Genomic DNA, 23,252 nt, shown 5'->3' with positions numbered 1-23,252 from the left:
AAAGAAAAATATAAGGATTGATAAATTACTTAATGTGTTTGAGTGTTTGCATTCTTCTAGTGGGAATTTGGGTATCAATTAGTGATAAATACATAGGAAGCAAAACAGATGGAGATGAGGCAATTATAAACTCAAGGGAAAGTCAAAGGATGTAAAAGAAAGTAAAGGTAATAATAGTATGTTACATGGCACTGGGTTGTAAATAATTTTCATTGAGTCCAATTTAAATACTGAATACTGAAGGAAGAGAAAGTGTGTGTGCCTTTAGGAGAGGTGTGCAAAGATTAAGACTTTATCTTATATAGTAGGGATTCAATAATGTCTGAAGCTGAAAAACCAAGAAATAACAGTTTAAACATGTTCATTAGACATTTGGAGGCAAATAACTGAAACAACAACAACAAAAAAAGCAGCTACAAGAGTTGGAAGTGCTGGGTATATACCCCAAAGAATTGAAAGCAGGGAGCACACACACGTTCATAGCAGCATTATTCACAGCATCGAAAACGTGGAAGCAACCCAGACGCCCATCACAGATGAATGGATGAACAAAATGTGTTATATACATACAGTGGAATATTATTCAGCATTACAAAAGAAGGAAATTCTGACACATGCTACAACATGGATGAACCTTGAAGTTACTGTGTTAAGTGAAATAAGCCAGTCACAAAGGGAGAAATATTGTGTGATCCCATTTACATGCAGTTCCTAGCGTAGTCAGATTCATAGAGAAAGTAGAATGGTAGTTGCCTGGGGCTGGGGCTAAGGAGGAGTGGAGTTATTATTATTAATTTTTTTTTTCTTTTTTGCGGTACACGGGCCTCTCACTGTTGTGGCCTCTCCCGCTGCGGAGCACAGGCTCAGCGGCCATGCCTCATGGGCCCAGACGCTCCGCGGCATGTGGGATCTTCCCGGACCGGGGCACGAACCCGTGTCCCCTGCATTGGCAGGCAGACTCGCAACCACTGTGCCACCAGGGAAGCCCGGGAGCTATTATTTAAGAGTTTGAGAGGATTAAAAAGTTCTGGAGATGGATAGTGGTGATGGTTAGACAACAATGTGAAATGCACCTAACGCCACTGAACTGTGGCATTTTACTCTTTAAAATGGTAAATTACATATACGTTACGTATAAATTACATATACATATATTATGTGGTCCAAAATTCTGTGTATGTTACTACAATGCTTAAAAACTTGCAAGTTGTTACCTCTGGAGAAAGCGAATCAGATGGGGACGAGTAGACTGTGCTTTTCATGATACGCTTATAGAGTTTTAATTTTTAAAGCTACATAGAGATGTGTGACTTTGGTTAAAAAGCATCTATTGTGTGTGTGTGAAAGAATTTTGCAATTATGTGTGTGAAAGAATTTCATCCTAGGGAAGAACTGGAAGCAGCCTAAATAATTGCCATTACTATTAGTCAATAGATGATGCCATATCTCTACAGTAGAATGCGGCACAACCTCTAAAGTGACATTGAAAAGCAAGGAAATATGTTCACAGTATATCACGTGGGGGAGAGAAGGGGAAAAGGTCTCATCAAAGAAGTTCAAGCTTTATCATCTGGTGTTTTTTGTTTATATGATTAAACTGAATGTGTTTTGTTTTCTAGAATATGTTTATGGCTGATGAGTCAGGTTATGTTTGTGGCCTTGTCATAAAAATACCCTGAATTTCATTCTTAAAGGAGGAAAACGGCAAACCAGTTAAATCTCAGGGAATTCCTACTGTATGTCCAGTTTCACGATCCTCAAATGAAGCAGCTTCCCCATACCATTCCCGACGAAGGATGCGGAAACTTCGAGATCATAATGTCCGAACTCCTTCTAACCTAGACATCCTGGAGCTCCACACGAGGGAGGTGCTCAGAAGACTGGAGATGTGTCCCTGGGAAGAGGCAAGCTGCCGTTCCATGGTCACACGGGAGACTTGGTCGTTTCTGAAAGGCCTTCAGAAGGACTATAGAAAGAGAACAGTCTGGCCGTTCTTGTTGTCTGATCTTTGCTTAGTGCTGTAGGGGTCAGCAGCGCTTCTGCTCGTGACAGGGATATGCTTCAGTGTAGAAGTAGGACGAACAGATCTCATCTGTTTGCCGACATGTTTACTGAGTGCTTACCAAGTGCCGCTTGCTCTTCTAGGCTCTGGAGAAGATACCAGAGTGAGCATAACCTAGGTCCCTGCCCTGGTGTAGCTTCCATCCTAGCTCAAGTTGGAAGGATTGAAGTCAGAGGCAGATATTAAAATAATATAATTTCAGATAACAAATGTTACGAAGAAAGAGAGCAGTAGAGCCAGAGAATAAAAGGGCTCGGGTGGCTGGCTGCTTTAGCTAAGGTGGTCAGAGAGCCTCTCAGGTGGGTGCATTTGAATGCCACTTACATAGCAGAAGAAGTCAGATGGATACACAGACTGGAGGAAGAGTATTGCAGGCAGAGGGAAGAGCAAGTGCAGAGGGCCTTTTCCTGGCCCAGCAGCAGCAGCATGGATAACTGTTAGGCTGGGAGTCTGTGAAACCCATGACTGCAGTTTGAGAAGTGATGGCCTAATGGACAAAGGGGAGAAGCAGTGGGGCAGTCATGAGCTCAACGTAGGGCCTTTGTAAAACATGCTAATGACGTGTGGTGAGGTCCATGTCATCCATGATTTTACATCTTAAGTAGAGGATAATTTAAAATGAATAAGATAGCAGTATCTCTTCATTAACATATTTAAAGAAGCTATATAGAAATGAAAACTTCCTTAAATATTTTAAATTTTGTATAATTACAGTTATACTGTTTTAAGCTTTTGTTGTTCTAAACCGCCTTAAACCCATAGCCCTCTAGGAGAAGACTTAGCTTATTATAAAAGGTTCTATTTATTATTAAAGAAAACTACTGCCACGAAAAGGAAATATTCTTTATGTATTGAAAACCAGCTACTGTTGTGCCTTTATGTCGCCCGGTGGCCTTTGTTCCCGGTGATAGCAGGGTGGTGACATGTAAATTGCTGGGAGTGCCTGGTGGGAAGACTAGAGATTAGGCCAAAGACAGGGTGACTGGAAAGGACCCAGCAGCTGGCACTTCTGCAGGGAGAAGCCAGGCAAAGAGAATTCAGACACGTGAAGGCAGGACTTCTCCAGCTCTTCAGGTTTTCAGCTCTCTGCAGAGTGAAATGTCCGAATTCACTTGATAGAGATTTCATATTCTGCGTTATAGAATGTGTTTTATAGTTAACTGGCCCTACAGAAGGGTGAACCGGGTTCATGCTTTGGTTTTAGGAACCATTTAGTTTTCGTGCCACACCACTGCAAACGCGCTAGCCTCGGAGGCCGCCCAGCGCTCTTCAGCGTGCAGGGCTTGGGGAGGGGGGGTGGGGGGGGGTGGGTGGTATACAGTTCTTTACTTGTCAAGCTGGTATATTTGAGGGCGGAGGTTAAGTAAGTTCTGTTTTTATACTTTAAGGACATTTTGAGCTCTAAACTGAATGGAAAATTCAACAAACATCTCCAGCCATCTTCCACCGTACCTGAATGGAGAGCGAAAGATAATGATCTCCGGTTACTGCTGACAAATGGAAGGATAATTAAGTATGTGAAGTAGATCAAAGTATCCAACAGATTAGTTTCCAGTGGATTCCCTCTGTTCATTTAATCCCTGGTCCAGACCGTTGCACAGCTGCCTGAAATATGGGGAAAGTGTCTTAGTTCTCTATTTTCTCTGTAAATTAAGGAGGGGTACCGTTTGGCTACATGGTTGCACTGTTTTCTGACTCGATTGTTTTTCCCACTGTATACAGGGATGAGAGACAACCCTTTACAGATCAGAGTCTTTATACAGCAGACAGTGAAAATGAAGAGGATAAGAGAAGGACAAAAAAGGCAAAAGTGAAGATGGAAGAGAGCTCAGGAATAGAGGGGGTGGAGAATGAAGCATCTCAGAAACCACTTAACAGTATGTTTGTTTTAATGGTCATTTTAAAGGTCTGCTCATTACCAATGTGCTAATAATATGTAAAGTAACTTGCTAATTTTAAAGTGCTTAAATCAGTAGTAGGATTACAATTTCTGTGTCCCTGATACTCTTTTGAGAAGTCTGGAGCATTTCTGAGTCGTCTCCCCATCAGAGAAATGCCAGATGTGACCACCAAGTGAGGGGTGGCGTCCAGGGACGGTGGTATTAGTGACGAGGGTGTCGCCGTCCAGTGACACCCTCACCTAGTAACAGTTTTTACAAGAGTCACATGAAGCTCATGCATCTTACGGGCCTCTACTCCAAATAGTAAAATAATAAAGTTGCAAGTTTAATCCTATTTCTGAGATAATTTTAGCTAACATACATATGGTTTTCAGAATTAGGAGACATATATAACTGGCTGATCTGAAGCTATTAGCAGTCCGCGTATTGTTTTATTTGATTGCCTGTTGACAAGAAGGCCTCTACTTGGTTATTAATTGGTTATCATCAGTGTGATGAACAGTAACACCTCCTCCTCCTCGAGATCTTTCTTCTTTGAATGAAGTCTTCATTTTCTCAACATTTTTCAGGGCCTCCATATACCCTTCTATCTTAAAAAGGAGTTAAATATTTTAGTACTTGATAAGTAAATGTTCCAGGTGATTAACATTATTTAATCCATGTTGGATACCTCAGTCCTGCTAATTCTGGGTAAGTTTGGTATTGCTGTAGTTGCCGACTCTGCCTTTGTTCTCCTGCCGGCGGGGAGAGGCAGCTAATCAATGGAATTCATCCAACAGTTGTTGAGGAGTGCGACCGGCAAGAGAGAGGCAGGGCTGGAGCCTGCTTCAAGCTTGTTGGATTCACTGTCTACCTGAACGTGTCTTAGGCTTAGGAGAGTTTGTTTTGTTTTGTTTTCTGTTGAGAGAAATAATGCACAACGGAAAGTGAAAAGCATCTTGCAAGCTAATTTTAGTGTTAGAGGTTTTTTTCTGGAAAGAAATATAAAACAGTCAACCCACCCATATAAGGATTATATCACCATATTCAACAAATACCCCAGATGTTTTAAGAATACACGTTAATCTGTATCTTGGTCAGTTAGGGAGATAGTCCATGGGGGAGGAATGGAATGAAGACAATGAGAGCAGTGAGAAAAGGACAGAGCAGGAGCGGGTGAGGCATCTCACAGAGCTGGACGGGCTTTGGGTGGCACTTTATTCAAATTCTAATGACTCTGTTTTTCTCTCATCATTTTCCTTCTCAGGGTTTTTAACAAGTGTGAAATCAGAACTCAGGAATCGATCATCAGAATATTCTGATATTTCTGATTCAGAAGACTCTGGACCTGATTGCACCGCACTGGTACGCCTGGAACCCTTAACTTAAAGTTATGTGACAAAAAGATGAACACCCACTTTCCTTTACCTAGGAGGAAAGTGAATGACAGCTTTCCCAAAGCCTGTCTCTCTGACCTTTGTGGCACAGGGCCTTCTCTGCAGTGGTAATTATACACACACGTCCCATCATGTGACTATTTACATCTGATCGACATAGCTTTTGTCTGATTTTGGAAAGGGTGGAGGGAGATACTCTTCTCATGTTTCTCGTATTTCTCTCATAGGTTATATTTCATTTTGCCTTAAAGAAAACCTGTACTATGTGGGGTTTTTTTAACTAAGGAATTATGTTACTGTAGTTATTAGACATTTTCACTTTTTCATATGAAATACAGAAATAATTCCATGATAATTAAGATTCTCACTTTCCCTAGACGGATAAAGTGTTTCTGGTTAGTTTGTACAGACCTGTTCAGATTTCTTATATAGATTTGCCTCCATTTAATTATCTCAGAAAAATAATTTTACCACTGAAGAGTCTGAAAGTTCAGGTGATGAAAAGAAACAAGAAATTACATCAAACTTTAAGGAAGAATCTAATTTGATGAGGAGCTTCCTTCAAAAGAGCCAGAAGCCGTCTAGGAGCGAAATTCCAGTTAAAAGGTGGGCATGCTGATGATGGTAGTCTTATTATATTGTGATATAAATGATAGGAGAACGTTTGTTGCTTTGTTTTGTTGGGGTTTTTGTTTTGTTTTAAATTTTACCAAAAATTTTATTAGAATTAAAAAGGTTCTTTTTTGCTGATTCGCCCTTTAGGGAGTGTCCTACCTCGACGAGCACAGAGGAAGAAGCTATTCAGGGCATGCTGTCTATGGCAGGGTTGCACTATTCCACGTGTTTACAAAGGCAGATACAAAGCACAGACTGCGGTGGTGAAAGACACTCTCTCCAGGATCCCAGCAGCTGCCGCAGCAGTAACCATGAGGTTAGGCAGCTGTATCGCTGTGATAAGCCAGTGGAAAGTGGTAAGAAACATAAACTATAAGTCTCTGAAAAATAACATATAAGCCCCACCTTAGTAGCCCTGTCATCCTAGTTGAGGTTAGAGATTATGAATAAGAACTGTTTATTGCACATCTTTAGTTGGAAATGGTGTTAAGCCTATTGGCAAAAGAATACATAATGTTGACAAATGTACGATGCAAGTATAAGAACTCAAAATGTAAATTAATGGATTAGGAGTTGTGTTCACTGGCTGTCACAAGACAGTATTGTTTCCCTTTTATAAGTCGGGTCAGAGTGGAGGGAATGTTTTGGTGTCTTAATTGACGTGCTAAGTTTGAACAATCAACTCTTTTTCCTTTTGTGGAAGCAAGCTTTGAACTGTTACTGCTTGAGGATGTTCTCTCCTACTTGAAAAGGAAGCATTAGGAAAGAGACAAGACTCGGTGGCAGTATCAGTGATGCCACACAGTGTTTTCTTCTGTCTGCCTTTGGTGAAAAATTTTATTTCCCTAAAAATCTGAGGAGGATTGGAGAGAAGATGGTACCACATTAAAACTGAAGTCTGTTGTAGACATTGTGTTCATTCCCACCTAACTGTGTTAACTAAGTACCAGGAGCTTGACATTGATTTCACTTAATTCTCGAAACAACATTTTGGGTGTATGTAATGTAGCTTTAACAGGTAAAGGAAAAAAGACTTAGTGGACTTCACTTGCCCATACTTACATAGCTGTTCAGAGGTTGGAATTTGAACCCAGGACTAGACGGTTTGATCTCAAAATCTTTGCTTATTGTATAAGAGGAAACTGAGGTTTAAAGAGGTTAAGTAACTTGCCTTAAGATGCATGGATAATGGAAGAAGTTAAATTCAAATCTGGGTTTGTCTGTCTTTCCACTATACCATTCTGTCTCCCTGTAATCTCTTTGTCCCTTGAAAAGAAAGCTTCTACGGAAACGCTGCCAAATGCAGGCAAACATATGCCTTTATTCTATATGGGAAAATATATTACTTTTAGAGAAAGTATTATTGCACTTGGTTTTACATCTACAGCAGATGGCCATAGAATTTGACCTAGGTCCTCCAGCATCTGGCACAAAATCCTGCCATAGAAAGACAGTCATTGGGAGAATTGAAAGAATTAACATGTTAGATTGAGAGACGGTGACTGTTTTGTTTTTGAGAGGGAAAAGAGTGTGGTGAAAGTATAGGAATAAAGAGTTAGTATATTCATTTCAAAATAAAATGTCAATATAAATTTACTTTCAATTTTAAGTAGCAGGCTAACTTTGTTCTTTATGATCCAGTTTGTGCGAAGATCGTTTAATGAAAGCTTCTCTTTAGGGTATCACGTCAAGACTGAAGATCAAGACTTGAGGAGTTCTTCCTGGATTAAACAATTTGATACAACTTCCAGATTTAATCGTCAGGTATATTCAAGGTTTGAAGCGTTCAAATAGATTGTCATTGGCTCCGTTTTGGCTTTCTTTTTTTAAGCTGCAACCAGTAATCAACCACTAGACCTGGAGAGCTTAAAAATGACCATTAAACGCACATTTGAACAGCTCTCCATTTTTAGGGATTCTGATATAATGACTGATGAAAGGCTTATGGATAGAATGTGATCTGGAAAAGAACAGTTTATTTAAGAAAACAGTTAAAAACTCCTGGCTGCCAACACGTTTAGGTTATGTCTGGCTAGAATGAAACATGAAAGGAAAAAAAAAGTACCACAAGGATCCTTTTAGTTTCTGACGTTGTTTGTCAGATTTTTTTTTTTAATGTTATTTTATTTATTTTTGGCTGTGTCGGGTCTTAGTTGCGGCGCACGGGATCTTTGTTGAGGCGCGCAGCTTCTCTCTATTTGTGGCGTGTGGGTTTTCTCTCTCTAGTTGTGGCGCGCAGACTCCAGGGCACGTGGGCTCTGTAGTTGTGGCACACAGGCTTAGTTACCCCGTGGCCTGTGGGATCTTAGTGCCCTGACCAGGGATCGAACCCACGTCCCCTGCATTGTAAGGCGGGTTCTTTACCACTGGACCACCAGGGAAGTCCCTGTCAGATATTTTTAGATACTAAATTTCTTTGAGAATTTGATGACAGTTACGGATTCTCTTTCCAGAAAAATGTCCATCATAAATATGACTTGTGCTTACATTTTCTCATGGTCTGTGCCCACCCTCACCCCAGACCATTCGTTGACTCCAGATTAAGAGTCCCTGCTCTAAGAGAAGGCACTTGATGTTTTAGGACCCTGGTGTATGAATGCTTATACCAAACAAAACGAACCCAAAATACCTTTTAAAAAAACCAAAACTTTACCAGTAGCACCATACAAGGAAAGCAGTATGACCTTTTGCTGCAGACCTTGGAAAATGACAGCCGAAGAAAGAATCAGAATTCTCATGGGGCAGAGCGGAGTCCTCAAGCCTCCCCAACCCCAAGCATTCCCTGAGTAGCAGAAATATGGGTAGTTTTTATGTTCTTCGTTTGGCTTATCTGTATTTTCTAAATACTTATCAATTACAGTTATAGTAAGAAAAAGAACCGAGTTATTTTTTCAAGGCAAGTACAAGTTCTCTTCAGGGAAGGATATGCTCCAGGGTCAAAGGTCAGCTAAGAAATCCCTGAACTATTAAGAATTCACTTATTCAGTGTATGATTTTATAGTGCCTCACTGGTTATAAAATTTATAACTCATTAGCATTATAGGATTTAGTATTAAAAGTAAGCTATTATTTAAATCTAATGGTTGTTTTTATAATTGTCTGAAAATAAAGAAGTAGGGGCAGATGATTAGCAAGATCACCTTAGAGAAGATTGAATTTCTATTGACTGTAATCTAGCGAGGTATTAGAAAGGTATGTCAAATCGAACAGCTGTTTCTTCATGCTCAACAGTATTTGTGAGACTATTTTAAAGCAAGTCTGTGTTGAATGCTGTTTTTAAAACTTACTTGACTGTTACAGAATCAGAAATTCATTTTAATATACACACACACACACTTAAAACTAGCTTCGTGAGACATCACATCTGCAGCATGCTCTTTTCGAGTTTACCTTTCCTTCTCTTTTTAATTCTGGTCAGGACCCTCTCTGTTTTGATTTCAAGACCCACCAGTCATCTGTCTATCTATCTATCTATCTATCTATCTGTCTGTCTGTCTATCTATCTATGTTTTCTTCTCCTCGACTTAAATTATGAGGCATCTTCAAGACTTGAATCCTTCAGCAATTCTAGGTTTTGGAATGAGATGGCCCTCGGGAGGGGTGGTTTTCTGAGGCTACTACATGTTAAGAAAACCCAAGTTCAGTAATCTATTTCTTCTCTCCCTTGAATTGTTAGTGCATAGAGAGGTTAAATACTGTACTTATCTTAAAGGAACCCTAAAAATTCGACCTTATTTCCTTCCTTCTTTTTTAGGATCTAAGTAGAGGCCAGAAATGCATCAGAAAGGAAGTTTCATCAGAAATCAGTCAGAAGGTACAAAGTAGGAATTCTGTGGACAGCAGTGGCTCAAGCCCTCAGAATGGAAAGTATATGCAGAGTTCAAGCTTGATGTCAGGGGCATGCCAGATAAGTAATGGCAGTGCAAGCCCAGAAAGGCCTGTTGGTGAAACTTCCTTTTCAGTGCCCCTTCACCCCACCAAGAGACCTGCATCAAATCCACCACCTATCAGCAACCAGGCAACAAAAGGTAACTGCTGCATGCGTGCGGGTTAAGTCCATTTCTGACTGTGTATGTTGGTGACAGTAGCAGTTTAGATAGACATCGTCTGTACCCTCACGTTGCTCACAGCCTGCTGCGTCACAGACAGCGCAGCAATAGCAGAGCGTGCACAGGTTCCTATGGGGACAGAGAAGCAGGATACCTCAGTCAACCCTGAGGAGCAGGAGGGGCTTCCTGGAGGGGGAGGTAGATCCTGGAGAGGCTGACAGTGGGTTAGCCATGCTGAGGTGGGGGAAGGGACAGGGTAGACAGCACCGAAGGCAGAGGAGACAGTGTGACCCACAGGACAACAGGGAGAAACGGCACGGGGTTATGTATGAAACTGCCCTCAGTTTCATTGCTGAAGCACAGTTTGAGGCAGGATGGGGTAAGAGCTCGTGCTGAAGAGATAGGCAGGGATCAGAGCGTGGGAGGTCTCCCAAGTCTTAGTGAAGGAGGTTGGCCCTTCCCTCTCACATGATGAGGTGGAAGAGTTTTAAGCAGTGGAATTCCAGAAGTGTGACCCTGCTCATTCAAAACACCGAAAAGCCTTTGCCTACCATGTCGCCCTCGTTTAAATCTTCCCGGTGCTGTCACCTATAATTTTCATTGTTATTTATGCTGTTGTTGGTGTTCTGTATGTTACAGGTAAACGTCCAAAAAAAGGAATGGCAACAGCCAAACAACGTCTTGGGAAGATCCTTAAATTGAACAGAAATGGCCACGCACGTTTCTTTGTGTGACGGAGCTGCGGTTGTGGTCACTCTTCCTTTCGGAGACCGGTCTCGGGGTACGGGAGCCTGGAGCTTCCGCACGCCCCCGCTGAAGCAGTTTGCATGTACCGTAGGGAACACTGCCTGAAGAACAAAATGAACCTGATGCTGCATTTTCACTGTGCCACACCCACTCAGCAATAACCATTTTGGACCTGGTGGGGAGAGGAAGAAGGAGGGTAGAACCTTAAAAAGAGACCTTGAACTGGAAAGGGTCTCTTGTCAGGGCTTGAATTTCATTTTGTTGTTGGTAGTGTTTTGATTTGTTTTCTGTGGTAGGGTAAAGAATTATCAATAATTTATTTAACAGATTTTTTTTTAAAGTTAACAGCTTTTAAATTCTTTCTTTTTTAAAGCTATTTATTTGGAAGATTTCTGGAGAAATATCTCACTAATTTAGATTTAAGAATGTGAAGGTTTTTAAATTATTTTTGATAGTGCGTGTGTTACATGTGGGGAAGAGCCACGGTAACAGTAACTAGTCTGGACTCTTAAATTTGCTATTCAGGTTAAAGTCTTAAACAGGGATTTGATGCATTAATTATTTTAAATTAAGATGTATATGAAAATCATTTTATTTTATATAATTCATGTGTTTTTTATAAGCTATTAGCTTCGCTTTTGCTAACATCCAAGGTGCATACTGTTATCCAGGTCGATTACCTATATCCCACCTTCCCTCTGCACTCCCCATCATTTCATAACGACACAAGACTCTTCTCTTTGCAGGGAAATACTTTCATAGCCAATGTGTAAGAACTACATAGAAGACCCCACATGTCTCATTTCATTTGACATTGCAGTTTTCTTCTAAATAGAAAAATAGGCTTCTTGCATTTTCATTTTTTGCTGATGATATCTGGGTCCCAAAGAGTACAGCTTTAATATCTTTTTCCTACTTGTGGGAAAAGTATTATAAGTTTGGTTAAATTGTCATGTTTGTAGTTTTTCAAATACATTTGTAACTACAGAGGGCCTTCTTCATACTACTGGTATTGGAGGGCAGGACCAACACCTGCCACAGAGGTTATATTTTATGACGCTTTTATTCTGTATACCTAATTTGTTGGAAAATATGAAATATGGTTTGACTTAGAATATTCAAATCTGCATAATAAGCCGTAATATAATAAGACTATACTATATTAAGTTGTATAGAAGCAAGCATGTTGGAGTAGATGATTTGGGTGGGGGTGTGTGTGTGTGTGTGTGTGTGTGTGTGTGTTTAGTTTTTTATTTCTTAACCTTCTAAAGCATTATTTAAGATACGGATTTGGAGTAAAATGGGTGCTTTTTGCAGTTTCTTCCATCTATCCTAACTTAACCAGTGCATAGTGAGGTTAAGTATCTGGTTGAGCTTTAAGGAATCATTTCTCTCCTTTGTGCACAACTTTTACTAAGTGCCAGTTTTCAGTTGCTTGCAATAGCTTATATTTTCCTTTTCCTCCTCCCATGACATAAAAACAAGTGATTTCTGCGGGGGGGGGGGGGGGGGGGGGGAGGGGCGGTGGAGATAGTCCCAGTTCTGACAATAGAGCATTTTACAAGTTCCTACAAAGAAAATATAGGCAAATTGGATAAAATTTATTTTTATGGAGAAGAAATACGGCCATATTATGGGTTTGTCTTTTTTTTTTTTTTAACTCAGCAAGGTAGCAGGACTTTCCCTTCTGTATTAAGTATCACTTGAAGAGCTAAGAAAAAAAAGTCTATACCATTATCTTTCATGGTCACATTCAAATGTGTATTTTCAAAGAGAAATATTTCTTACTCTGCCTCCGTTCCAATATTTCATGGAATATATATGAAATATCTTACAAATGAGCCTTTTTGGTCCAAGTGACTGGACCACTGTCTGGGTCTTATCTGGGTGTCAGGGAGAAGAATTTTTATGGGAGTACTAAATGTCTATAATAGGCCTACTTAAACTCTGTACGCTATGCCCAAACTAGGTAGAGATAGGTACAGTCAGTCATTTGTTGGTTATCAGAGCTCAAGACGTCAAAAATGTGGGTCTGCCTGTTTCTCCCACCTTCCCCACACAATATATTACTGTGATGTTTTGGTTTTCTGTAGACACCATTTTAGGGTTAAAATACACATGTTTTGGTGTTAGTTTAAGCATTGAGAATTATAATTTCTTTTTCCAGCTACATTATGATTTGGGTTCTTTTGTTGCCTTTACATTTTTCACAGCTCTAAGTATTTTTAATTACCTTTTTTTTCTTAGCTATAAAAATGAAAATAAATAATTTATTTTTATGAATTAAAATTGTAGCCAGTATCTGCCCTGTGTACTTAGGCTGGTAAATACTAATTTTAAGTAGCCAGTATGTTGAACTTTTAAGTGAAGGAACTGTGGATTCATTTTTGGCAGTGTTAGCCCATTAACTGGCTAAGTTCAAAAAACTTTCAGTAACATGAAATAACCACTAAAACAGAATACATGTAATCTTTTTGTGTATTGGTAAAAATCCAGCCACTGATCCAGTGACTTCCTTGTCAAACCTCTTGTAAAATCACTGGCTGTGATGCATCCCTTTATCTTGTAGAAATGACAGAACTTTGAAGTAACAGCATCTGGACTCGACTGCAATAGACAGCCTTTCCCTCAGTCTCATTTATTATGTGTTGTATAGACCCTGCAACCTAGGAAGACACCAGTGGTGGCATTTAGCTAGTTATAAGCAAATACAAATTATGTCAAACACTTACGATTTAACATATGCAATTTTAAGTGTAGTAGTAGGTAATCATTTTCCTGTATTGATTCAAATAAGTGACTTCTGTTAACCTGGGATCCCCTGTACTGTAATTCATAACGTCACATAATATTATGCTCTCCAGTATTGATTAACGGTGTAAACTGTACAAAGCTGGCAGTTTATAATAGTTCAATACCTAGAAATACTTTGAACTTCATAAGTATCAGTTAATTTTTAAAGCATACAGAATTGAAAATTCTGACCGACACCATCTTATAAACTCAGAAAAGAAGCCCATCTTTATCACTACTTAGCACTGAATACTGCTTTATTTTTTTTGCTCTATTTTTTAATAATCCTAGTTATTGCCTTTTTAATGAACTCTACTGTATTTATTCATATGAGATCAGCAGGTATTTATCAGACAACTACTATGTGCCCAGCACTACTTAGTACTGTGGGGGGCATATAAAGTTGAAGCTGTATTGTTTGCTCTTGAAGGTATCTTCTCCAGGAAATAAGCAGTATTATTTTCACTTCTAAGCAAACTTAAGCAAGAGGGCCCATTCATAAAACAAAACTTTATTAGTTTTAACAGAGATACACTATACAACTGTAGAGGTAGAAGTAAAAAAAAAGTTTTTTTATATTTTCAAAATTCGAAAAACATTTCAAAAGTTAATAATTAAATGTTCGTAATCATAGGGGCATGTTATAGCATGAAAGGGAGCAGAAGACCTCGGTGTTTGTCCAAGTTCTGCCCTTTATGTTTCAGCTGTGTGACCTTGAAGAAGTCATTTATTCTTTCTGAGTCTTAGTTTTTGCATTTGTAAATTTGGATCAAAATGCAGTTAAGAAAAACACAGAAAAGCATTCCTTAATCTATTAACACTTCATATTTGCAGAGGATTTATCATTATTTAAGTTACAGCTGACAACAAATGCACATTTATATGCTTTTTTTTTTTTTTTTTTTTTAGCGGTACGCGGGCCTCTAACTCTTGTGGCCTCTCCCGTTGCGGAGCACAGGCTCCGGACGCTCAGGCTCAGCGGCCATGGCTCACGGGCCCAGCCGCTCTGCGGCATGTGGGATCTTCCCGAACGGGGGCACGAACCCGTGTCCCCTGCATCAGCAGGCGGACTCTCAACCACTGTGCCACCAGGGAAGCCCTATATGCATTTTTAAATGAAAACTGCTGTTACTCATAAAATTTGCTTCATATCAAATATATGCCCAGAACTTGCTATCTAAAAAATCTGAAGAATCTCTAACAAGATGCTGAATTAAAGTCAAAATCAGTGCATGAAGTGAAAGAAAAAGGGATGAGATACTTTATGGATAAGAGTGAGAATGTTTATCCTCAAGTAATCATTAAGATGATTTAAAGTAATTAAAAGATAATTTTAGGTTTTTCTCAAAGAGTACTGCTTCATAGATTCTGCATACTCTTCAGGGCACTAGCATAAGGTAAAATAAGTCATGGAATGAAAATGATTTAACAACCATCCATGGTACTAGAGCAGGAAAATAAGATGGTAGATAGATGGGGATCAGCAAAGACAGCTCTGAGTTGGCCAACCATGGCTCGTTGGGTAGAGAGAGAAACAAACCACTGCAGTGTAGGGAGACTCGGCCGGATTCTGCTTTTTTCAAGAAATGCTCTTTATAGTGATTAGTCAACTCCCCAAAGAGCTGATGAGTAATTGTATGGCCCAGTATACTACTGCCAGAAGTAGCTATTGCAGTATGTAAGCATTTTATGATTTCATATTAAGAGATGAGGGTTTTATATAAATTTGAAATTTTTTCAAAAGTTCGTTTTTCACGTTAATTATTAAGCTAATTGCTTCCTCCAAAAAGAGAAGTTAAAGATCACCAGTCATTTTCAGATGCCGTAGACCTTCATCTAAAGCAGTTTTGAGAAGGTTGAACATCAGATCTTTAGCTTAAGAAGAGAGACAAATGAAACCCAGCGAGGGCAGTGACTCGCCTGGGGTCACAGTGGATCCCAAACCTCTGGTACTTTGCTTCCTACAACAGCCCCTGTTCTGTGACACTGTGAGGCCTCTGCTCATCCTGTGGCGGGTGATGTTGATACACTTTCTAGAAGCCAGGTGGAAAGAAAGGGGAAGAAGTCACATACTACTCACTACATTGCTGTTGAACGTAATGTAATTTTAATAATGGAGCCTTACTAAAAGCCCTTCCGTTATTTTTGCTTTTTTTTTTCAGTGAACGTCATGCCGTAAGTCAAGTATTTGCTATCCCTTACATACAAATTTTTTAAGTTAAGGACGTTAAGAAGCAAATGCCTGTTTTCAAAGCAATTAGCTTATTGTGACTGTGGTTTTATTCTGTTATGGTGGGGTTTTTTCCCCTTTAATGGGTATGGGAAAATAATACTCATTAAGCTGCATTCTACCCCTTAGAGTCTCCCTCTCACCCTTCCTGTCCTTCCTAGTGTCCTGAAGCTTTGTCTTAACAAGCGCAACATTACATTTTCTTTGTTAAAGCCTTTTTGAAACTGTATTCAGTGATTCTTCCAACAAGTTTATCTGCTCTGCACTATTTCACTAATAAACCCTGGCTACCACGTAGCCCCTGACCTCCAAGTAGCTTACCTATGCAAGACCTGTGACATCCTGAATTCACTTTTCTTTATTTCAGAAAGCACCCCTAAATGGAACTTAATCAAAGATAAACCTTGTCTCCACCCAGTTTTATTTTGGCCATTTCCTATTCAAAATGTCAGCTATTTTCCCCCAAGATTTTTCACCAAAACAGTGATCATAAGTGCTGGAATAGATACTATTTTGCAGGAATAAAATAACCCAGAAATACTCTTATATTTCTTTGGTGGATTTTGGTTGGTAACTGTTACCAGCAGGAGGTGTAATGTATAATGAGGAGTTGATTCCTTGCCTAGAATCATTTCTTCCCTCTAAGAGTCATAGGATTCACCTTTTATTTTTACAAAGCATACATGTAACTTCCACGTTATAGTCAGGGACCTGAGGTGTAACTTGCTAAGTGAACCCCAAGGTTATTTTATCTTGCAAAAGAAACCTAAACCAAACTAAGGGCCTTACATTTATGGTTTAGACTGAATCAAAAGCTGTAACCTCAGTTTTTCCGAAAACAGCTTCTGACTGCAAAGCAAGTCATGCAGTTGTTAGGTATGAAATAGCACTGATCAGGAAATGCACATGCGTCTGGGCAGACTGCATTTCCTTCCGAAAAGACTTTTCTACTTTTAATATAAATTAAGCCATAACAGTTTCATGCTGTGGAAAGAGGGTGAAAAGGTTCATTTTAATGAGATTATATGATATGAACTTTCACATTTACTGTGAAATGTCGAACTTTGCCAGTGCTTCAGCAGGTTTGTTTGATTTTGGGGGGGGTGGGGGGAGGGTGAAGGGTGGTGACAGGGAGGGGTAGTATTGGTTTTAGGGGGTTTAAATCTGTGAAATTTGAAAAGGGACAGTTGTTGGCTATGGTATTTACTAGTTTTGTAGTAATGTTTTGCTAGCCTGACTGACTTTCCTGAGCTGATTTTCATGCCCATGGTCCCAGGTGACTGTTAGCCTTTCTCGTTCGGGGTGTCTGCAGAGTAGTGTCTTGTTGTGTGGATAGGCGGTCAGTGTGTGTGCACATGTGTGTCCTTTGAATAGAGAAGCACACTGTGTGACGACAGAGTGAAGTGTGGCTGGGAAGTGGGATGCTGAAGCTTTAAGAGCATTTTTTTTCGATTCATAACAGTATTTCCCATCTTTTGCCTGCAGGCAGGGAAAGTGTACAGTATTTATTTTGTTTCTGTTTTAAATTTGTAAGTTTTTAAGTAGCTTACATTGGTTATTATAGGGGAGGACAAGTGACTTGTTTAAAGTTGTATTTGGTATTCCTACTTTCCAATTTCTGTACTTTAAAATATTGAAATTAAAATTGGTATTAATTCTGTTCTGATTTTTTTTTTAGCACTCGGTGTATTTTTTGCTTATTTTGTTTGAAAGCATAAATGTTGAAAGTTATATAAAATGTGTCTTTGAAAGAAAAAAATCTGAATTCTATATCCAGCTCTGACTTTCTGTTCCCTTTTTCTGCTTATTGAGTCTTGGGAGAATTATTTAAGAATGTGAAAAACTGTGTCAAACTTATGCTCCTTACGAGTTCTGAAGGTTTCAACGTAAAAAGTAATGCGTCTTATTGCTTTATGGGATGCGCTGCTGGGGAAGCAGTTGCTGAAACAGAGGAACACAGGGGTGACTGGGGAGAAAAGGCTGCTCTGTGGCCACGGGTGCTTCCCGACGGTCACTTAAGAGCCTTCGTTGTCCCCAGCCTGGGCCCCCCCGCAGACGTTTCCTGAGCACCTGCAGAGTCCCGGGCCCAGCTCTAGTGCCAGAGCTACAGGGTGAACAAACAGCCCCAGTTCTCAGGGAGCTTCTGTGGCTGTGAAAGGCGAGGGAGAGCGAGGCGCCCTGGGCGTGGCTGCCTCGTGCAGGTGAGGGCAGAAGTGCAAGTTTACCGAGGAGGACCAGGGGCCTTCTGGACACGGTGCTCTGGGGGCTCCCAGCTCCAGGCCTGGGGGGATCTGAGTGTGCCGGTACAGAAGACCCAGGAAGCAGGACCAGTGGGGGCGGCGCTTCAGGGCGGAAGAGGGGCCTGCGAAGGGAGCGGGGAGGAGCAGCCCGAGTGGCGCTGGTTTCTGGAAGGCAAGGCAACCGAAGGGCCTGAGGCCTCAGCTCTTTCACTGCCCAATACCTGCAAGAGCGTAGGGGGTGCAGAGGGCACACACCTCAACAGCCTCACAGGAGTGCTACCCAGGGCACGTTTACACCTCCCCTTTCTACTTCCTGGCCTGCTTTCGTCCAGCTGATGGAAACCCGGATCTGAACAAATCTGTTCTTTGGTAAAAATCCGCATACTGTCTGTAAGCCTTTGGGGGTGTTGACCCTTCATTAAGCTCGTCTGTTAGAATTGATGATCAGGACGTGCTGTCCTTAGACTTTAGCCGGATTTCCGTGTTTCTGCCAAGCAGTGAGACGGTGAGATACACCAGTAGGGATGCGGGGCGTCGGAGAGTGCAGGAGGGGTGGCGTCTTAAGTCCTATGCAGGCAGGCAGGGTTTGGAAGAGGAGCCCTCGGTATCTTTGCTTGAGTCCTCACTGTGGACCACGCATATTTTCCTTTCTTCCTCACAGCAGCCCAACGAGCCAGGTGCTGTCCTTCCCATCCTGCAGATGGAACCGAGGCCAGAGGGTAAATGACGTGTCCGGGTTCACACTGCTAATGAGTAGGACTGAGACTGTAATCAAAGCCCAACTCTAAAGGCCATGTTATTTCTCTGCTTATTTTCAATTATTGTGTACTCTCAGTTATTGAAAAGGAATAGATGGTCTTTAGGAAAGGTTTTGTTCAAAAATTGTCTTTGTAGGCACCCATTCTGAATCAAAAATGTATTTTCCTACAGACGTTTCCTGTCACTCAACTAAAGTTTTGAGTCTGTACTTCCCCAGGAGCTGGGCACACATGAAAGAGTGCGGTTTCTCTTCTAGGACCTCACCTTCTAGTGAAGTTCGGGCTGTACACAAGGGACACGTGACACATGAACCGAGCATGAATTCCCACGGTTGCGGTCCCCAGGGTCTGCACAGAGGCCGTGCCTGTGCACCCTCCGCGGGCCTGCGCAGCCCCTGCGGGATGCAAGGATGCGGGGATGTGCTGATGCCTCCCGCGCTGCCCCTTGGCCCTGGTGAGTGGCTCGGCCCAGGTGAGGAAGGAGAAAGAGAAAAACGGTTCTGGGTTCTGCCGGCGCGAACGCCTTCCGGACCCTGGCTCCTCTCTCACCCCCACTCCCATCCACGTCTGTCTCCTCATCTTCATTCGCTTTCGGGCTCCCCCATCTCCCCTTCCTTGCCGGGCTCTTCCCACCCTCGGTCCCAGAAATACTCTTTAGGCTTTTTGAAGGGCTAATTCTGAAGTTTCGTAGATTCCCATTCCTTCCATGCCAGAGCTGGAGAACAATAAAGGGCCTAAAAATAGACAGTAATATGTGTAAATTTCCTAAGTTTTTCTAAGGCAAATATAACCTGGGACAAAAGATTCACAAGAATAGTAAGAAATAGTATTTGACCTTCCCCTACGCATTTATTCTAGAAGCTTCCATACCTAGGGAACTTGAGATACATTTCAGGTTCTGGAATAACGCACACCAAGTTAGTGGTGGCCGGTGACCTCTGGGGACTGGGAATAGGGATGGGGAGATCACTGAGGCTGGGAACTTGCACACACTTTGGTTTAATGATTTTTGTTTTCTAATTCAAATAAAGTATCAAATCTATAATTAAAAAAGACAAATGTGTTCTACCACAGGGTACGGATTGGCTGCCCTAAGGAGGCTAAGTGTACCATGGTACACATTCACACCCATCAGAAGCCAGGCCCTGCTGCTCCCTGCGGTTCCGCACTGGTGACCTAGCAGGGCTGGGCTGGGTCAGGATGCTGCACGGGACACAGCAGGTCACCAGGGGGGAAACCCTCCCTCCTCCCCAGCTCTCAGCCTTGTCCGTGCTCCCATCGCTGTGCTTCTCACTCAGCAGTGTCCCTTGTTTTGTCTGAAGAACCAGCCAGCGTTTAGGCCTAGGACTACATGTATTACTCTCCTGTCATCAGCACCTCCCCAGAGTTTGGCACAAATCTCACTAAAAATACATTGAATAGACACATGAACAAACACAGATAGTCCTCATTTTCATGATTCCCTCCCCCAATCCCTCCCTCCCTTAGAACCTGAAACAAAACTTTATGGTAATGCTTTGCAAACTTTACTGTATATAGGTGTGACTTGATTTGAAAATACAGATTATACTAATGGTTATTGTGTAGAACTACAAAACAGATTAATTAGGTTAAGAAAGGATTTTTTTTTTTTTTTTCCTACCAAAAGGAAAGGAAGACGTGCTTCCTGAAGGAGTTACTGAATTCCACGGAGCAGTATTTTCAGAGCTTTGAGGCAGGACCCTTCATGGGTGCTGCTTGCTGTGCTTTAACTCCTGGGCAGGGTGATGATCAGGGAAGGGATTGCTGTGTACTCCCCTCCTACCCAGAGACCAGCTCTGTGTAAGGCAGGGTATTGGGAGGGCAGTGTTGTCAAGCCGCACAACAACAAAGTCCTGTTATACGGTTGCTCAGACAATGAGACTCCCACTTCCCCATGATACACACTAAAGAGGGGTCACGCAGTGACTGTTCCCAGAACAACTGAGGTTTGCCCACGGTGACTGCTACTTCCCACAAACAGTAGAAGGACCTTTCAAAACAGGCTCAGTCCCTATAAAAGGATTTAATTGCCTCATAAGCAAGTCTCTACTATGTTTCAAGTCACCACTCACCATCTTCTATCCTCCCAACTCTTTTACCTTCTGTGTCTTCACTGTCATTTGTATAATTTGTATTATTGTCTTTATTTATTTATTGTCTTTATCACGTGTCATGTATTCCCCCAGGTTTTCATTCCTGCAATGGTTTTTTTGGTCTAACTTGGATGTCCAACCCCTGATCTTTCCCACTATCTCTTACACTCCCTTCACCTTCGCTCTCCTTCCAACCCAGATTGGTTTCCATGATCTATTAAGACAATTTCCCCTTTGCAAAGGCCCTCTACAACTTGTCCTGATCTCCCTCCAAGTTGTTCTCAAAAGGTAAAAGCCCAATCCAAGTTGAACCCAACTTCCCTGCAACTCAGAAGCAACTAATCTCTGCTGGAAAAAAAACCAATCGCATAACCAGGTTGACTGGTTTAAGTTTAAATTTATGATCCTCAGACTTACATGGGACTTAATATTGTCTAGCACGCCTGTGTTTTTGTGGGAAACTTGCTCTTCCATTCTCTGAAACAAGCTACGATCCCGGGCTTACATCTTCTCCCTCCCTGGTCTCCACTCTAGCCCCACTTGCAGCGGAGAATCCTTCTTCACATCTCACTTGGAAAATAGAAGCCTGAATTAGTTTCCCGGGCTGCAAGAACGAATTACCACAAACTGGCCTTAACACAACAGAAATCTATTCTCTCACAGTTCTGGAGGCTAGAATCTGAAATCAAGATGTCGGCTGGGCTGTGCTTCCTCTGAAGGCTCCAAAGAATCCTTCCTTGCCTCTTCCTAGCTTCTAGTGACTGGTGGCAGTCCTTAGCCTTCCTGGATTTGTAGGCATCATTACAATCTATGCCTCCATTGCTATATTGTAAGCAGATAAGGTAGGGGATCCCTGGAGAAAGAAAACCAGGCATGGCTTTCTTTTTTTTTTTTGGCCACACCGTGTGGCATACGGGATCTCAGTTCCCCGAAAAGGGATTGAACCCATGCCTGCTGCACTGGGAGTGTGGAGTCTTAACCACTGGACTGCAAGGGAAGTCCCATGGCATGGCTTTCTTGACACGAGAGAAACCATTTTAGGCCTAAGCCATTTTGAGATCTAGGCCTGGACACAATGCTTGCCCTTGAACAGGTCTCAGTAATTATGGTCTTAAGGGAACAAAAGAACGAACTGTCATTAGGCAAGAGAAGTAACAAGAGCAAAGATAACAAATCAGTTGTAAAGACTCCCAGTTCTGTTTCAATGGTAAAGACTAGTCTGAAGCACTTACTTGAGCTGTTTTGCAGAATTTAAACCCCCCTCAGGTGCTCAACCACCAGATAAACTGGAACCTAAGGGATGATACTGTTGACTTTTCTGAACCTCATGACTTCAATTAACTAAAGCTTGGGCTCTGTCAACTTGGCCCCAATTCTATGCTGACTTCTGCTCAAGCCCTTTCATGAACATGCACTTACCCTTAGCTTAAAACTTCCCCAATTTTGCTGTTTGGGGAGACAGTGCTTTGCGAAAGCTCTCCCGTGTTCTCCTTACTTGCTGCAGGTAATAAATCCTTCCTTTTCCCAGTCGATCTTTGGCTTGGTTGTATCTTTTGGCTCAACACCCAACCAAGAAACGAACCCAGTTTTCGGATAATAGCATCATCCTTCCTTTCTTTTTTAAAACATGTTATTTTTATTACAAAACAATACTAAAACCACAATTAAAATTTAAAAGTTAAGGGAATTCCCTGGCGGTCCAATGGTTAGGACTCAGTGCTTTCATGGAGGGTGGGGCCCAGGTTCAATCCCTGTTCCAGGAACTAAGATCCCACAAGCCTCGTGGTGTGGCCAAAAATAAATAAAGTTAAAAATAAAATTTTATTAATAATTTTTTACACAGTTAAAAAAATTTACCCAGCAATCCCACCACTGGGTATATACCCAGAGATAAACATAATTCAAAAAGACACATGCACCCCAGTGTTCATTGCAGCACTATTTACAATAGCCAGGACATGGAAGCAACCTAAGTGTCCATCAACAGATGAATGGATAAAGAAGATGTGGCACATATATACAGTGGAATATTACTCAGCCATAAAAAGGAATGAAATTGGGTCATTTGTAGAGACGTGGATGAACCTAGAGACTGTCATACAGAGTGAAGTAAGTCAGAAAGAGAAAAACAAATATTGTATATTAACACATATATGTGGAATCTAGAAAAATGGTACAGATAAACCGGTTTGCAAGGCAGAAACAGAGACAGAGATGGAGAGAACAAACGTACTGACACCAAGGCGGGGGGAGGGGGGGAATGAACTGAACTGGGAGATAGGGATTGACATGTACACACTAATACGTATAAAATAGATAACTAATAAGAACCTGCTGTATAAAAATAATTTTTTTAAAAGAATTAAA

At 41.3% G+C, this 23,252-nt stretch overlaps 1 protein-coding gene across 1 annotated transcript in view; it reads left to right on the top strand.

Annotated features, from left to right (window-relative positions):
• The window catches only part of KDM7A (lysine demethylase 7A), a 75,682-nt gene extending 63,453 nt beyond the window's left edge, over positions 1 to 12,229 (top strand). Inside the window, exons 12-20 of the mRNA XM_060020994.1 lie at positions 1,695 to 1,904; positions 3,451 to 3,575; positions 3,785 to 3,939; positions 5,210 to 5,307; positions 5,797 to 5,945; positions 6,102 to 6,310; positions 7,633 to 7,718; positions 9,709 to 9,982; positions 10,643 to 12,229. Coding sequence (XP_059876977.1) covers positions 1,695 to 1,904; positions 3,451 to 3,575; positions 3,785 to 3,939; positions 5,210 to 5,307; positions 5,797 to 5,945; positions 6,102 to 6,310; positions 7,633 to 7,718; positions 9,709 to 9,982; positions 10,643 to 10,737 — 1,401 coding nt within the window. The 3' untranslated portion in view covers positions 10,738 to 12,229. The remainder of the gene's footprint in view (positions 1 to 1,694; positions 1,905 to 3,450; positions 3,576 to 3,784; positions 3,940 to 5,209; positions 5,308 to 5,796; positions 5,946 to 6,101; positions 6,311 to 7,632; positions 7,719 to 9,708; positions 9,983 to 10,642) is intronic.
• Positions 12,230 to 23,252: the final 11,023 nt, after the last annotated feature.

This window comes from Delphinus delphis, chromosome 9 (assembly GCF_949987515.2).
Source record: "Delphinus delphis chromosome 9, mDelDel1.2, whole genome shotgun sequence".
NCBI classification, from domain to species: Eukaryota; Metazoa; Chordata; class Mammalia; order Artiodactyla; family Delphinidae; genus Delphinus; species Delphinus delphis.
Note: the sequence above shows the minus strand (reverse complement) of the source record. Positions and strands in the feature narration are given on the sequence as shown.